This window comes from Polypterus senegalus, chromosome 8 (assembly GCF_016835505.1).
Source record: "Polypterus senegalus isolate Bchr_013 chromosome 8, ASM1683550v1, whole genome shotgun sequence".
NCBI lineage: Eukaryota > Metazoa > Chordata > Cladistia > Polypteriformes > Polypteridae > Polypterus > Polypterus senegalus.
Window position 1 is genome coordinate 158,674,800 of NC_053161.1, and position 15,861 is coordinate 158,690,660.

The 15,861-nt window shown below is 44.3% G+C and overlaps 1 protein-coding gene and 1 long non-coding RNA gene across 11 annotated transcripts in view; one reads left to right on the forward strand and one right to left on the reverse strand.

Moving 5' to 3' along the window:
- The window catches only part of LOC120533201 (RAB3A interacting protein (rabin3)), a 115,706-nt gene extending 113,031 nt beyond the window's left edge, over window positions 1–2,675 (forward strand). For 2 of the 6 annotated variants that reach the window (XM_039759958.1, XM_039759955.1), the window contains exon 12: window positions 1,605–2,290. In XM_039759958.1, coding sequence (XP_039615892.1) covers window positions 1,605–1,687 — 83 coding nt within the window. In that variant the 3' untranslated portion in view covers window positions 1,688–2,290. Of the gene's footprint in view, window positions 1–1,604; window positions 2,291–2,438 lie in introns of those variants that run through there. The other 4 variants (XR_005634456.1, XR_005634457.1, XR_005634455.1 and 1 more) reach the window with 4 other exon arrangements.
- A 102-nt stretch (window positions 2,676–2,777) lies between these two features.
- On the reverse strand, window positions 2,778–14,602 carry LOC120533241. Of its 5 annotated transcripts, XR_005634463.1 has the most exons (4): window positions 14,522–14,602; window positions 11,703–11,816; window positions 5,478–5,574; window positions 4,886–5,066 (listed from the first exon to the last, which is right to left on the reverse strand). It is a non-coding gene; the product is annotated as an uncharacterized LOC120533241 (long non-coding RNA). The 5 variants fall into 5 exon arrangements; XR_005634462.1 differs by lacking the exons at window positions 4,886–5,066; window positions 14,522–14,602 and adding an exon at window positions 2,778–3,029 and having other exon boundaries at window positions 11,703–13,365; XR_005634464.1 differs by lacking the exon at window positions 14,522–14,602 and having other exon boundaries at window positions 11,735–13,365.
- Between the last annotated feature and the right edge of the window lie 1,259 nt (window positions 14,603–15,861).

Here is a 15,861-nt window from a genome sequence, read left to right on the forward strand (position 1 = left end):
ACAGAAAAACAGTGAATATGAAAAATGAATACATTGATACTAGAGATGCTCATATACAGTTAAAGGCAATTGAAAACATCCATCCATTTTCCAACCCGCTGAATCCTAACTACAGGGTCAGGGGTCTGCGGGAGCCAATCCCAGCCAACACAGGGCACAAGGCAGGAACCAATCCTCGGCAATCCAACCCACCGCAGGACACACACCCACACACCAAGCACACACATCAGGGTCAATTTAGAATCGCCAATCCACCTAACCTGCATGTCTTTGGACTGTGGGAGGAAACCCACGCAGACACGGGGAGAACATGCAAAATCCACGCAGGGAGGACCCAGGAAGCGAACCACTTGGATTGAAATCAGGTGTGTTTTTTAAGTCTTGATTTAAACATTTGAGTTGAAGAAGCTAACCTAATTTCAATTGGCAGAGCATTCCATAGCTTTGGTGCTAAAACTACAAAGGTACGATCACCCCTTGTCTCCATCTTCGATTTTGGCACAACCAGCAGTTGCCGTTGGGAGAAACGTAGGGGGCAGACTGGTGTATAAGGGACCAGCAGCTCGGCCAGATAGGATGGGGCAGCACCATTCAGTGTCTTAAAAACCAAAAGTCAAATTTTAAACCGAATCCTAAATTCGGCTGGGAGCCAATGAAGCAAAGCCAGAATTGGGGTAATGGACACAACTTTCTGAGAACCAATAAGAAAATGAACAGCAGCATTCTGAACCATTTGCAGCTGAGAAAGATGAGATTTACTGATTCCAGAATGAAGTGAACTACAATAGTAGAGGAGCAATATAATAAAAGCATGGCATACCATGGCATGGACGAGATCTGTTTATTAAAGTAAAGATTGGTATCAATGATAAACCCAAGATTTTTGACGTTGGTTTACAAAACCCAGCTAGTGAACTGAACTGATCCCTGACAGCCAAGAAATCAATCAATCAACATTTATTTATATAGCACATATTCATACAAAAAAATGTGCTTTACAAAATGAATAGAAAAATAGAAGACACAATAAAAAATAAACATAAGTCAACATTAATTAACATAGAATAAGTAAGGTCCGATGGCCAAGAAAGAAAGAAAGAAAGAAAGAAATTTCTTGTGTTCATGGGGATCAGAGATGACAAACTTCCTGATAGATGGGCATTTCTGTTGACCAACAGCAGCAAATCATATCAAACACGTACATGGAAAGAAGAAGAACATCTCATGTTAGTCACGTCACATAATCCACTTGTTAAGTCATCCAGTTGTATGCTCGCAACATTCAAAACTTCGAAATCGCAGTAGGGAATGGGGAGGAGAGGCAGACCGTCAGTTCAAAAGCTCCGTCCTTTGTGAAGTTCTCCAGTTCCTCAGCATGCATTACTCTATTTATTTATTTATTTATTAACATTCAATAATTAATTCATTGCTATCATGTTGGAGTAGAACATTCCTTTAATTTTTTTTTTCTTGTTTTAAATCATTGTTTCCATGCCACACTTTAAAGTGTGCCACCAAAACCTTTCAGTGATGCTAAAAGCGCAGAGGAGAAGTGGTGCTCCTCAACTTACTAAACGAGCGATGATGTTGTGTTTCTCCAACAGCCGAGCAGATGTTCTGGGAAGTCATGCAGCTACGGAAAGAAATGTCGTTTGCAAAACTGGGATATTTTAAGGAGGAGCTGTGACGGAGTGAAGGCAACGATGAAGAGTGTTAGTCACTAGACATTTCTTATTTATTACCGAAAAACAAAAGAGAGAAAATTACGGGGTCCAGAACACTACTATTTTTTAAACTAATGTTTGCACTTTTAAGTACTGTGATCACCACAATAACTTTGGATTTGTTTGTGTACGCTGAATGAAATGTTTATCAGATGCAAATACTTTACAGATCATGCTTTTCTTTTTGAATTGAAAGAAAGAACAAAAAAGAAATAAATGAAGGAGCTCGGTTCTAAAATACTGAAGAAATGTGTAATTGTTGGAGGAAAGGGAAGCACTGTCCTTTCCCAGATTTCTGTGTATTTTGAAAGATCTGTAAAATGAAAATTGAAGTATTTATAGCAATTGAAATATTGTTTCTATTCCTACAGGTTAGCTGCGTATTCTTAGACACCTAGTTCACGTAATCGAACCTAGTGAGCCGTCGGTGAGTGTCTCTGGTATTTATGTATGTGTCTCCATGTGAGTGTTGATTTTCTGCACTGGAATCACAAAGGCTTTCTTTGCTTTAATTTAGTGCCTTTCTGTAATATATCGAATAAAAACATATACCTCTGGGAACCTCACTTGCATTTTTTTTTTATTAATTTGCCTTTGTTGTTCAATTTAGTATAAAAGAAGCTGTTTGTGGACGGCCATTGGGAGAAAAAGTCTTAAGATTGGGACTCGGCCACTAAGTCCAGCCATTTATATTGTTTTCTTGTTCACCCTCAGACCCTCTTCTCCTAACAGCATGTGGTTCAAGGCATGAAGTGGACCCACAGACCCTCCAGGCCAGCTCATTGTCTGATCTTAACAGTGGAAATGAATACGCAGACCAATAAATGGAGCAAACATTCAGTACTACAAAATTCCGATGTTTTCAACGAAATTGTTGCAGTCCTTGTGAGCTGAGCTTGAAGGATTTGGTTTCATTAAAGTAAGCCTTTTGTTTTGGTTGTGTGAAATGAAGCCTTAGGTCTGGAGTCATTTGATCTTGAAGTCCTTGATTTAATTCCCTCTTCACGACATCAAGGATTCAGCCAGTATGGCAGCTTTTATGTTGGACTGTATCGAAGTCCATTTTACCACTGAGGTATCCACAGCTATTGAACTTTCTTTTTTGGATAAAAAGTTGAAAAATCTGATCAACCAAATGTAGAAACTACAGCCAGTTGACAGTAGACACAACTCTAGCAGTTTAATTGGATCCACAAAGCTGGTGGTCTTGTGTAGTGAGTTCCACCTACCGTCCCCACATCTGTTTAGTCAGCTCCTCTTCTTCGGGCCTTCAGGTTTCTCTTGTCATCCTCAGTGTCATTGACCCTGTGGATGAGACAGAAGTGGTGCACTTTATAGAATAAACCATTACAAGAAACTTTATAGAGCAAACAATATCATTGTTCAGTGTATCAAGATAAATTTGTGATCGTTGAAAAAAACTTATCAAAGTCTTCATACAGCGGGGAAAATGAGTATTGAAGGCGTCAACGTTTTTCTCAGTAAATATATTTCTAATGGGGCTATTGGCATGAAATTTTCACCAGACGTCGGTAACAACCCAAGTAATCCACACATGCAAAGAAATATAAATAGTCCATAAATGAAGTTAGATAGATAGATACTTTATTAATCCCAAGGGGAAATTCACATAATCCAGCAGCAGTATACTGACACAAAAAACAATATTAAATTAAAGAGTAATAAAAAATGTAGGTAAAAACAGACAATAACTTTGAATAATGTTAGCATTTACTCCCCCGGGTGGAATTGAAGAGTCGCATAGTGTGGAGGAGGAACGATCTCCTCAGTCTGTCGTTGAAGCTACTCCTCTGCCTGGAGATGATCCTGTTCAGTGGATGTAGTGGATCATCCATGATTAACAGGAGCCTGCTCAGCGCCCGTCGCTCTGCCACGGATGTCAAACTGTCCAGCTCTGTGCCTACAATAGAGCCTGCCTTCCTAACACGTTTGTCCAGGTATGTGGCGTCCTTCATCTTTATGCTGCCTCCCCAGCACACCACCGCGTAGAAGAGGGCACTCGCAACAACCGTCTGGTAGAACATCTGCAGCATCTTACTGCAGATGTTGAAGGACGCCAGCCTTCTAAGGAAGTATAGTCGCCTCTGACCTTTCTTACACAGAGCATCAGTATTGGCAGTCTAGTCCAATTTATCATCCAGCTGCACTCCCAGGTATTTATAGGTCTGCACCCTCTGCACATAGTCACCTCTGATGATCACGGGGTCCATGAGGGGCCTGGGCCTCCTAAAATCCACCACCAGCTCCTTGGTCTTGCTGGTGTTCAGGTGTAAGTGTTTTGAGTCGCACCATTTAACAAAGTCCTTGATTAGCTTCCTATACTCCTCCTCCTCCTGCCCACTCCTGATGCAGCCCACAATAGCAGTGTCATCAGCGAACTTTTGCACGTGGCAGGACTCCAAGTTGTATTTGAAGTCTGATGTATATAGATTGAACAGGACCGGAGAAAGTACAGTCTCCTGCGGCGCTCCTGTGTTGGTGACCACAATGTCAGACCTACAGTTCCCAAGACGCACATATTGAGGTCTGTCTGTAAGATAGTCCACGATCCATGCCACCAGGTGTGAATCTACTCCCATCTCTGTCAGCTTGTCCCTAAGGAGCAGAGGTTGGATGGTGATGAAGGAGCTAGAGAAGTCCAGAAACATAATTCTTACAGCACCACTGCCTCTGTCCAAGTGGGAGAGGGATCGGTGTAGCAAATACAGTAGATGAATGCATCCTCCACTCCCACCTTCTCCTGGTATGTGAACTGCAGAGGGTCGAGGGCGTGGCGGACCTGTGGCCTCAGGTGGTGAAGCAGCAGCCGCTCCATGGTCTTCATCACATGTGACGTCAGAGCAACAGGCCGGAAGTCATTCAGCTCACTAGGACGTGATACCTTTGGGACAGGGGTGATACAAGATGTTTTCCAAAGCCTCGGGACTCTCCCCTGTTCCAGGCTCAGGTTGAAGATGTGCTGTAGAGGACTCCCCAGTTCTAACGCACAGGCCTTCAGCAGTCGTGGCGATACACCATCTGGACCCACTCCTTTGTTGGCACGAAGTCTTGGCTCTCTGCTCACATGGGCTGCTGTAATTGTGGGTGGGGATGTCTCACCTATGCTGGTATCAGCAGAAGGATCGGTGGAGGTTTGCAGTACTCCGAGGTGAGAGTGTGTTAGGGTGGTCAAACCTGTTAAAGAAGTTGTTCATTTGGTTTGCTTTCTCCCTGTCTCACTCGATGGAGGCCAAATTTGTGTGTCCGGGTTTCTGTGTGTCCACCTGCTTGCTGTGTTATATGCCATTCGTCCAAGCATTATTAATGTTTGTGATGCACCATCTGTAAGAGTGAAAAAATTCAGTTTTATTACATGCATTACAAATTACATTCCAGTAGATGATGCACTGCAAGCGTTAACATTGAATGGACGGAAATCCACTTATCCACCTCGATAAAGTGTGTGTCTGGATGGCCTCCCTCTTGCTGTCTCTCTATTCTATACAATTTGCTAAAAGCAGTGCTAATGTTTGTGATGTGCCATCTGTTGGATTGAAAAAATGCAATGCATTTCATTTGGACATGCCTTACAAAATACATTCCAGTAGATGGTGCACTGCAAACATTTTAAACGCTCAATGCGTCTAATAGAGATAGAAATCGGCCTGTCCACCTTAATAATATGTGTGTCTGTGTGCACATCCATTTGCTGTGTCTCTATTATATGTACTTTGGCATGAAATTTGTACAAACCGTGCTTATGTTGGCAAATGTCAACAGGGCTGGCAAGCTTTGATGGGCTGAATGGCCTGTTCTCGTCCAGCTTGTTCTAATGTTCATGATGCGCTACCTGTTGGAATCAAAAATAATACAAATTTTATTACTACTTGCCATTTTCTAACCTGCTTAATCCAGATCAAGTGGTGTGTTTTTCTTTTTCTTTGACTGAGGTTTTCTGGCCAGCATAAGGCACAAGGCAGGAATAAACTCTGGACAGGTTGCCAGTCCATCACAGGGCACACACCTCAGGGCTAATGAAGCAACACCAACTCATCTAACATGCATGTCTTTGGCCAGTGAGTGGAGCACTTGGAGGAAAGAACAAGCAAACTCTGCACACCCTGGATGTGAAGCCAGGTCCCGTTGCATTCATTGCAAAATCCATTCCAACAGATGGTGTGCTGCAAACGTTAATACTGAATACACTGAGATCTACATGTGATTACTTAGATTTCAATCCCTCTTAAGATAGGCAGCACAGCTAGTGACCCCAAGCTAAAATAGGAGTAATATAAAGAAATAGTAATTGAACTGTTCCTACATTGCCCAGTAGGTGGCAGCAAAGGAAAGTCACAGCTGAAGCTGCACAAGTATGGCTTTCAACATCTGGGGCACAGCTGGCTGTTACAACACTCTGTGGCAGAACACAAGTCTGTTTCCTCTGCACAAATGCACCTGAATATGCGGGAACTTGTATCCTTTAAATTTCTTAACTTCTCTTTTGAATGTATAAAAGCTAATCTTAAATAGAACAAAATACGATGAATGCTGATTACATACACATGTTGATAAAATTCTTGGCTAACATTATAAAGATATTACTAATAACACACGGTTATTTACATCAGTAAGGCTCCACACAAAGTGAACAAATAATTAAAACAATCCAGCAACACGCCGGCTAAGGAAACTGCAGCATAATAAAACAAAAGCCACAACCTGAACACGTAGCAAAGAAGAGAATGGGAGCAGAATGAACTGTCAGGTGTTTGGTGTCCCACTTGGGGGTTTAGTCAGGAAGACAACCCGGGTTGGGGGTTTTAAACAACACCATGGACAGTACATTTGGAGGTTGAGGGGACATCTCAGTGGATGAAGTCTATCACCCATATTTTTATATTATTAAAAGGCACTATATAATAGAGAGCGAGAGAAATGGATAAAAGGCACTATATAATAGATGAAATGCACTATATATCTATCTGTCTAATACATAGGCACTATACTTTATAATAGATATAAAGGCACTATATGATAGGTAGATACTTTATTCATCCTCTCAGGGCTTTTCAGGTGCCCATAGCTCAAATACATAAGTAAAAATTGTTAGAAATTATTTTTAAAAAAAAACAAGGAGAACAAAAAATAAATAGATAGTAACAAGTACAAATGGCCAGTTGTTACCAGAGGTAGAGTGGTGACCAGGTCATGAATCACTTGTGTTGACAACAGCGTTATAAAATCTCACGCCAGTCGGAGCACACGGTCTTCTGAAGTGTTCTGTTCTACCGCGCGGTGACAGAAGATGACTGCTCCGTTTACTTCTCTGACTCACTGCAGTTTGCCTATCGAGCAAAGACTGGAGTTTAGGATGCGAGTATCTGTCTTCTCCATAAGGCTTATTCTCGCCTGGACAAAGCTGGCAGCACTGTGAATATTAAAGTCTTTCAGTTTCTCCATTGCCTTCAATACCATCACTGTTAAGGGGTAAACTCAGAGATAAGCAGGTGGATGAACCTGTGGTGTCCTGATAATGGACTACGTGTCAGGCAGACGACAGCCTGTGAGACTCGAGGACTGTGTGAGCAACACTGGAGCACCACAAGGAGCAGTCCTGTCTGCTTTTCTCTTCACTCAGTGCACCTCCAACTATAAGTATAACAGCAGGTCATGCCGCTTGCAGGAGTCGGGTAGGGAGATGTTCCTTTCTTGGTGCAAAGAGAATGGTCTGCATCTTAACATCAGCAAAAACAAGGAACTGCTTAGTGACTTCCACCGCACCAAAGAGCCTGCACATCTGATCACTCACTATTCAGTATGTTTAGTGGTGGTGCACTCCTACACGCACTTGGAGTCCACATTAATGACGGGTTGGACTGGTCTCATAACACAGAGGAATGATGTAAGAAAGGGCAGAGCATGCTCTTCTTCCTTAGTGGACTGCGTTCCTTTAATGTGAGGAGTGACAGCCTTCACATTTTCTACAACTCTGTGATGGCCAGTGTGGTGTGCAGGGCTGGTAACATCACTTCAGGAGAGGCCCACCAAATCAACAAGCCAATATAAAGGGCAGGCTCAGTTATATGAACCACTCTGAACCCCCTGAAGTTCATAACAGAAGAGAGGATTAAAACAAAACTGAGTGTGATTATGAACAATGCTGCACATCCTCTCTGTGACAAATCAACACTGAGGACTTTAAGCCAACGAATCACTCAGAAGAACTGTGTCAAGAAATGCAACGGGGGGGTTCCTTTATACCAACAGCAAAATGTCTGTACAGCACCTCGCTGGGACTGGGATAGCCCTTTTATCTTTGGACAAGATAGAATATTTCTTTTTGTGCAACTCTTGTGTGTATTTGAGTGGTGATATTGTTGTTGATTAGAATATTTCTTGAGTTTCTGTAAAAAATCTATCTATCATGCCTTTCATATCTATCTATCTATCTATCTCTCTCTCTATAGTACCATTCAGTTATATCTATCTATTATATAGTGCCTTTCCTATCTATCTATCTATCTATCTATCTATCTATCTACAGTTGCATTAAATGAATAGCAAAGTTTAATATGTGAGCTGAACAATCCTAATTCCCTTTGTACTTTTGTTACAAATTCTGACTTTACGCAAGTTGGACTTGATGATCAGTTAAGTCAAACGTTTCTAACATTTACAGTAATAGCACATTCTGAATGTGAAGGTCATAACATTATTAACATTAAAAAAAATCAAACGACATCTACATCTAAACAAACAAGAACATTATAACTAATCAGCCTCCTGTGCTTTGCCACCGTATACCTCTGTCTGTCTGAGACAGTATTCATTTTACTTAATAACTCTTTACAACTAATCTGTTTTTCCTTCTTTCTATTAAAATGATTTGACATAATTAATAATCTGATAAAAATTTATGCCATGGGCTCACCACCTATGGGAGGGGCCAAGGAGGTCGGGTGCAGTGTGAGTTGGGTGGTGGCCGGAGGCGGGGACCTTGGCGGTCTGATCCTTGGCTACAGAAACTTACTCTTGGGACGTGGAATGTCACCTCTCTGAAGGGGAAGAAGCCTGAGCTAGTGCGCGAGGTCGAGAGGTTCCGGCTAGATATAGTTGGACTCACCTCAACTCACAACTTGGACTCTGGAACCAATCTCCTTGAGAGGGGCTGGACTCTCTACCACTCTGGAGTTGCCCCGGTAGAGGCGCCGAGCAGGTGTGGGCATACTTATTGCCCCCCGACTTGGAGCCTGTGCATTGGGGTTTACCCCGGTGGACGAGAGGGTGGCCTCCCTCCACCTTCGGGTGGGGGGAAGGGTCCTGACTGTTGTTTGTGCGTATGCGCCGAACAGCAGTTTGGAGTATCCACCCTTTTTGGAGTCTCTGGAGGGGGTGCTAGAGGGCATACCTTCTGGGGATTCCCTCGTTTTGCTGGGAGACTTCAATGCTCACGTGGGCAATGACAGTGAGACCTGGAAGGGCGGGATTGGGAGGAATGGCCCCCCCATCTGAACCCGAGCGGTGTTTTGTTATTGGACTTCTGTGCTCGTCACGGATTGTCCATAACGAACACCATGTTCAAGCATAAGGGTGTTCATATGTGCACTTGGCACCAGGACACCCTAGGCCTCAGGTCGATGATCGACTTTGTGGTCGTGTCGTCGGACTTGCGCCATATGTCTTGGACACTTTGGTGAAGAGAGGGGCGGAGCTGTCAACTGATCACCACCTGGTGGTGAGTTGGCTTTGATGGTGGGGGAAGATGCTGGTCAGACCTGGTAGGCCCAAACGTGTTGTGAGGGTCTGCTGGGAACGGCTGGCAGAGTCCCCTGTCAGAAGTAGCTTCAACTCCCACCTCCTGCAGAACTTCGACCACGTCCCGAGGGAGGTGGGGGACATTGAGTCTGAATGGGCCATGTTCTGTGCCTCTATTGTTGAGGCGGCTGACCGGAGCTGTGGCCGCAAGGTGGTCGGTGCCTGTCGTGGCGGCAATCCCGAAACCGTTGGTGGACACCAGCGGTGAGGGATGTCGCCAAGCTGAAAAGGAGTCCTATAGGACTTTTTGTCCTGTGGGTCTCTGGAGGCAGCTGATAGGTACCGCAGGCCAAGCGGAATGCGACTTCGGTGGTTGCTGAGGCAAAAACTCGGGCATGGGAGGAGTTTGGGGAGGCCATGGAGAACGACTTTCGGATGGCTTCTAGGAGATTCTGGTCCACCGTCCGGCGTCTCAGGAGGGGGAAGCAGTGCAGTGTCAACATTGTATATGGTGGGGATGGTGCGCTGCTGACCTCGACTCGGGACTCTGTGGGTCGGTAGGGAAAGTACTTCGAAGACCTCCTCAATCCCACTAACATGCCTTCCAATGAGGAAGCAGAGCCTGGGGACTCTGAGGTGGGCTCTCCCATCTCTGGGACTGAAGTCACCGAGGTGGTCAAAAAACTCCTTGGTGGCAGGGCCCCGGGGGTGGATGAGATACGCCCGGAGTTCCTCAAGGCTCTGGATGTTGTAGGACTGTCTTGGTTGACACGCCTCTGCAACATCGCATGGACATCAGGGACAGTGCCTCTGGATTGGCAGACCGGGGTGGTGGTCCCCCTCTTTAAAAAGGGGCCGGAGGGTGTGTTTCAACTAGAGAGGGATCACACTCCTCAGCCTCCCTGGAAAAGTCCATCGGTTAGTTGAACCTCGGATTCAGGAGGAACGGTATGGTTTTCGTTCTGGTCGTGGAACAGTGGACCAGCTCTTCACCCTTAGCAGAGTCCTGGAGGGTGCATGGGAGTTTGCCCAACCAGTCTACATGTGTTTTGTGGACTTGGAAAAGGCATTCGACCGTGTCCCTCGGGAATCCTGTGGGGTGCTCGGGAGTATGGGGTACCGAACCCCCTGATAAGAGCTGTTCGGTCTCTGTACAACCGTGTCAGAGCTTGGTCCGCATTGCCGCAGTAAGTCGAGCCCGTTTCCAGTGAGAGTTGGACTCCGCCAGGGCTGCCCTTTGTCACCGATTCTGTTCATAACTTTTATGGACAGAATTTCTAGGCGCAGCCAGGGTGTTGAAGGGGTCCGGTTTGGTGGACTCAGGATTGGGTCACTGCTTTTTGCAGATGATGTTGTCCTGTTTGCTTCATCAGGCCGTGATCTTCAGCTCTCTCTGGATTGGTTCGCAGCTGAGTGTGAAGCGGCTGGGATGAGAATCAGCACCTCCAAATCCGAGACCATGGTCCTCAGCCGGAAAAGGGTGGAGTGCCCTCTCAGGGTTGGGGGAGAGATCCTGCCCCAAGTGGAGGAGTTCAAGTATCTCGGGGTCTTGTTCACGAGTGAGGGAAGAATGGAGCATGAGATCGACATGCGGATCAGTGTGGCATCTGCAGTGATGCGGGCTCTGCATCGGTCTGTCGTTGTGAAAAAGGAGCTGAGCCGTAAGGCAAAGCTCTCAATTTACCAGTCGATCTACGCTCCTACCCTCACCTATGGTCATGAGCTATGGGTAGTGACCGAAAGAACGAGATCACGAATACAAGCAGCTGAAATGAGTTTCCTCCGCAGGGTGTCTGGGCTTTCCCTTAAAGATAGGGTGAGAAGCTCAGTCATCCGGGAGGGGCTCAGAGTAGAGCCGCTGTTCCTCCGCATTGAGAGGAGTCAGATGAGGTGGCTCGAGCATCTGATCAGGATGCCTCCTGGACGCCTTCCTGGTGAGGTGTTCTGGGCATGTCCAACTGGGAGGAGGCCCCGGGGAAGACCCAGGACACGCTGGAGGGACTATGTCTCCTAGCTGGCCTGGAAACGCCTCAGAATTCTCCCGGAAGAGCTGGAAGAAGTGGCCGGGGAGAGGGAAGTCTGGGCCTCTCTGCTCAAGCTGCTGCCCCTGCGACCCAACCTCGGATAAGCGGAAGAAGATGGATGGATGATAAAAATGTAACCCAATCACAAGTTCAGACAGTTAGCTGCTAGAGGCCATGACTGGTAGTTCAGTTTGATCACCAAAGCTGATTTTCTCATGCTTTGATCCTCACTCGCTCTCCACATCTGTTCAGCTCCTTCTCTAGGGACTTCAGGTGGTTCTTCTCCTCCTTACTGATCCCATTACCATTTACACTGTTGAATTAAAAAAAAATAAATACAGTATATAACATTTATTTCACCCAAAGCCCATCCCACAGAGTAAACAGTTGCATGTAACAAGATAAACACAAAGAAAATGCAATATCTGGAAAAGTACAGCAGACCAAATGTAAGAGTCAAGGTAAGTCAAGATGGAAACATTCAGCTTCCTCTGTATGAGCCACCACAAGCAATAAAATACATCAAAACTTCTCGAGGGACTGTAAGATGTAACTATTAAGAAAACATAAGAAATATCAACAGCTGCTTATCTTAATTTTTTTTTGTTATTTTTGCAATTCATTTTTGTCCACTAGTTGTTACTACAAATTAAAAATTATTTAATACAGTGTCGTCCCAGTATAATCCTCTGTGTATCACCTAGTGATTGTTTCCATTTTAAAGCTTGTTTTCCTTGGCCATGTCCAAATCTGCTGTTCTCACTCATGAGGACACACGACTTGTGCCATCACAACACTGCAGCTATTTATGATGGCAGCTCACAGAATCCCCAAGGTGAAGAGAGAGGTTGGGAGCTGCGCTGATAGCACTTTGCTCCATCCACCACACACCAAACCTCCTGGATTGGGAGCCGAGTGCAACGGGTGACACCTCAGCACCACACTGAACCGGTGTGAGATTTTTTTACAATGGCTGGAGTGCCAGTCCTGCCACCAACCCCCAAGTTTTCCATGCAAGTTAGAGGACTGGATTTTAGAATAACGCCATACCCAGGAGGCAGCAGTTGCAGGCATAGTGGATTCGCTTCTGTCGTTTACGGGATTCAAACTGGCAACCTTCCAATCATCAGCGCAGATCTCTAGCCTCAGAGATGACGGATGCATTCATAAAACAAATTGTGTGTTTGCTTTAATTTCATTAGGCAAATCTTCTGTTACTCTGTTTTAGCATCCATGTTTTGACTTTAAGAGCTACAAATTTTGTCTCATGTTTAAGAACAGATGGTTGCGTTTTGCCCTCCCTCATGGATTTTTAACTAAAGCCTGACCCTGACGATTTTTTCCTGGTTGATCCCTCACTGTTATTTTTCATTTCCTCATATTCTAACTGTTCTAACTTCTCCTAACTATCCAAGAACAGTTTGGTGACGCACAATGCCTTTTCCAGTATGATGGAGCACCAGACCATAAGGCAAAAGTGAGAACTAAGAGGCTTGGGGAACAAAACAGTGAAATTTGGGGTCAATGGTCAGAAAACTGCCTATTGAGAACTTGTAGTCAATCCTCAAGAGGCGGTTGGACAAACAAAAACCCACCAATCATGACAAACTCCAAGCATTGACTATGCAAGAATGGGCTGCCATCAGTCAGGATTTGGCCCAGAAAGTGTCTGACAGCCTGCCAGAGCGAACTGCAGAGATCTTGAAAAAGAGAGAAGGGCCAACACTGCAAATATGGACTATGCATAAACTTAATGTAATTGTCAATAAAAAGCCTTTGAAACTTATGAAGTGCTTTTAATTACCCCACGAAGTTGTGGTTCAGAGTTCTCGGCTTCAGTCGTTTGCAGATTTTTCCTTAGAACCGGACTAATAATTGTTAGCAGAAACCGCAAATATCCTCAACAATTTTTTATGTCTTTTTTTGAGAAAATACTGTACTGTAGAGAGAACACAAAGCAACCGTAGAGGAAAACACGGCTTGTGATTCTGAAAAGTAGCCAATCCGAGAGCGCTATTCATTTCTCCTTGCTGCTGATTGGCTGTTGCCCTGTGACACATCTCCGGCAGATGCAGCCCAGCATTTCCGCATCATAACAGTTTACAGAGTGTAGCTATCTCGAGTGTTTCACCGAGTGTTCTCGTGTTTTTGGTGTTGTTCTCCTTAAAGCCCCAAGATGCTGTCCAAACACCCTGCACCTTCTAAGACTTCTGGCATTGAACCCAAGTGCCAGAAAAAGCTTAAGACACTCCAGGAAAAGGTTGAGCTACTGGATTTGCTCCGGGAACTAAAAAGCTATGCCGCAGTAGCCACACGAGGAGCTGCTTTGCTTTGCTGTGCAGTCATTATCTTCATTACATACCTTCATCGTACTGCACAGCTAATTCATTATCATCTTCAATCAATTACCTTTAATTATTGGCGAGTACCCGTACATTTTACTGTATTTTTATTAAATTAAATTATTATGTATTTACCCTACGCATACCAAAGAATATACACTTGCATAAATTTCAGTACATATAGGGGTAACATCGGTATTTTACATTCTAGCACTGCGGGAGACATAGCAGTACAGTACACTACAGTATACGGGTTTACCTTTACATTCTTTTATTTAGGGTAATTTATTAACCTGAGTTTGAAATGAAATTAAAGTGTTTTGGGGGTATATTTAGGGTTAAAACTATAAAAATATGCATTTTTTGATCCACAATCCACAATTCACGGTTTTTCACAATTCACGGGTGCTCTATTAACGTAACCCCCGTGAATTTCAGGAGTCGTCTATACTTCAGTATAACATAGAAACATCTGACAAGAAGATCTAAAAACAATGAAGTAGCAAACTTTGTGAAAACAAACACTTTTTTTCAAAACTTTTGGCCACAACTGTATACTCAAATCTAGTAAATTCACCATCATTTGCTTTTTGAGGATCATAAATACAAACATAGTGTAAATTTTTGTTATTAATGAAGGCCACAATGTTTACACACCTCAGTTGGCCTAACTTACAGTTTGGGCTCCTCAATCCCTCACACAGCAGGCCCACTCCTGAATCCCCCAGTTCATTGGAGCTCAGCTCCGGCTCAGTCAGGTTTGAGTCTCCAGTAGAAAGAACCGAGGAGAGAGCATCACAACATCCAGAGGTGAGACCACATGAGTTCAGTCTGTAGGGGTGAGAGGAGAGAACGTGAAGACGCAGAGCGACACGTGCACAAGCCCACATGCACACAAATTTGGGGTGGAGTGGTGGCTTTGAGGCTAAGGATTTGCACTGGTATCCCGAAGGTTACTGGTTCAAATCCTCGTCACTGCCAAAAGAGATCCTACTCTGCTGGGCCCTTGAGCAAGGCCCTTAACCTGCAATTGCTCCAGGGGCACTGTACAATGGCTGACCCTGCGCTCTGACCCCAAGGGGTGTACGAAAACTAACAAATTCCTTATACGAGAAATTAAATAAGGCGAAATAAAGACCTCAGTCTCTCCAGCATACAGTTCTTGCTCCTCAGCCCCACACAGAGCAGACACATTGCTGAATTCTTCAGTTTATTGCAACCCCGGCTCAGTTCGGTCAAGGAGAGAGACACACAGCATCGAGAGACGAGACCACAGCAAGACAAGCTGTCGAGATCAGGAAGGAGAAAAAGTGAGAACCCAGTGAGCTCCTGAACATCCACTTGAAGCTACGCACACAACCTCAGAGAAGACTCACCTCAGTGTCTTTAATTTACAGTTCTTGTTCCTCAGCCCCTAACACAACAAACGCATGCCTGAATCTTTCAGTTTATTGTCTCCTAGCTGCAGCTCAGTCAGTTTTGTGTGTTTAACAGAGAAGGCTGAGGAGAGAGCTCATTGTAATACAACTTGGTAAGCTCAGTGACCCCCTGACCTACATACACAGGTGAATCCTATAATGAGAAAGAGTATTTAAGGGGGTCAATTGTAAGTTTCCCTCCTCCTTTAATTTTCTCTGAAGAGTAGCAACATGGGGGTCACAAAACAACTCTCAATTGACCTGAAGACAAAGATTGTTCACCATCATGATTTAGGGGAAGGATACAGAAAGCTGTCCCAATCAATCAATCAATCAATCAATCAATCAACATTTATTTATATAGCACATATTCATACAAAAAAAATGTAGCTCAAAGTGCTTTACAAAATGAATAGAGAAATAGAAGACACAATAAAAGATAAACATAAGTCAACATTAATTAACATAGAATAAAAGTAAGGTCCGATGGCCAGGTGGACAGAAAAACAAAAAAACTCCAAAGGCTGGAGAAAAAATAAAATCTGTAGGGGTTCCAGACCAAGAGACCGCCCAGTCCCCTCTGGGCATTCTACCTAAC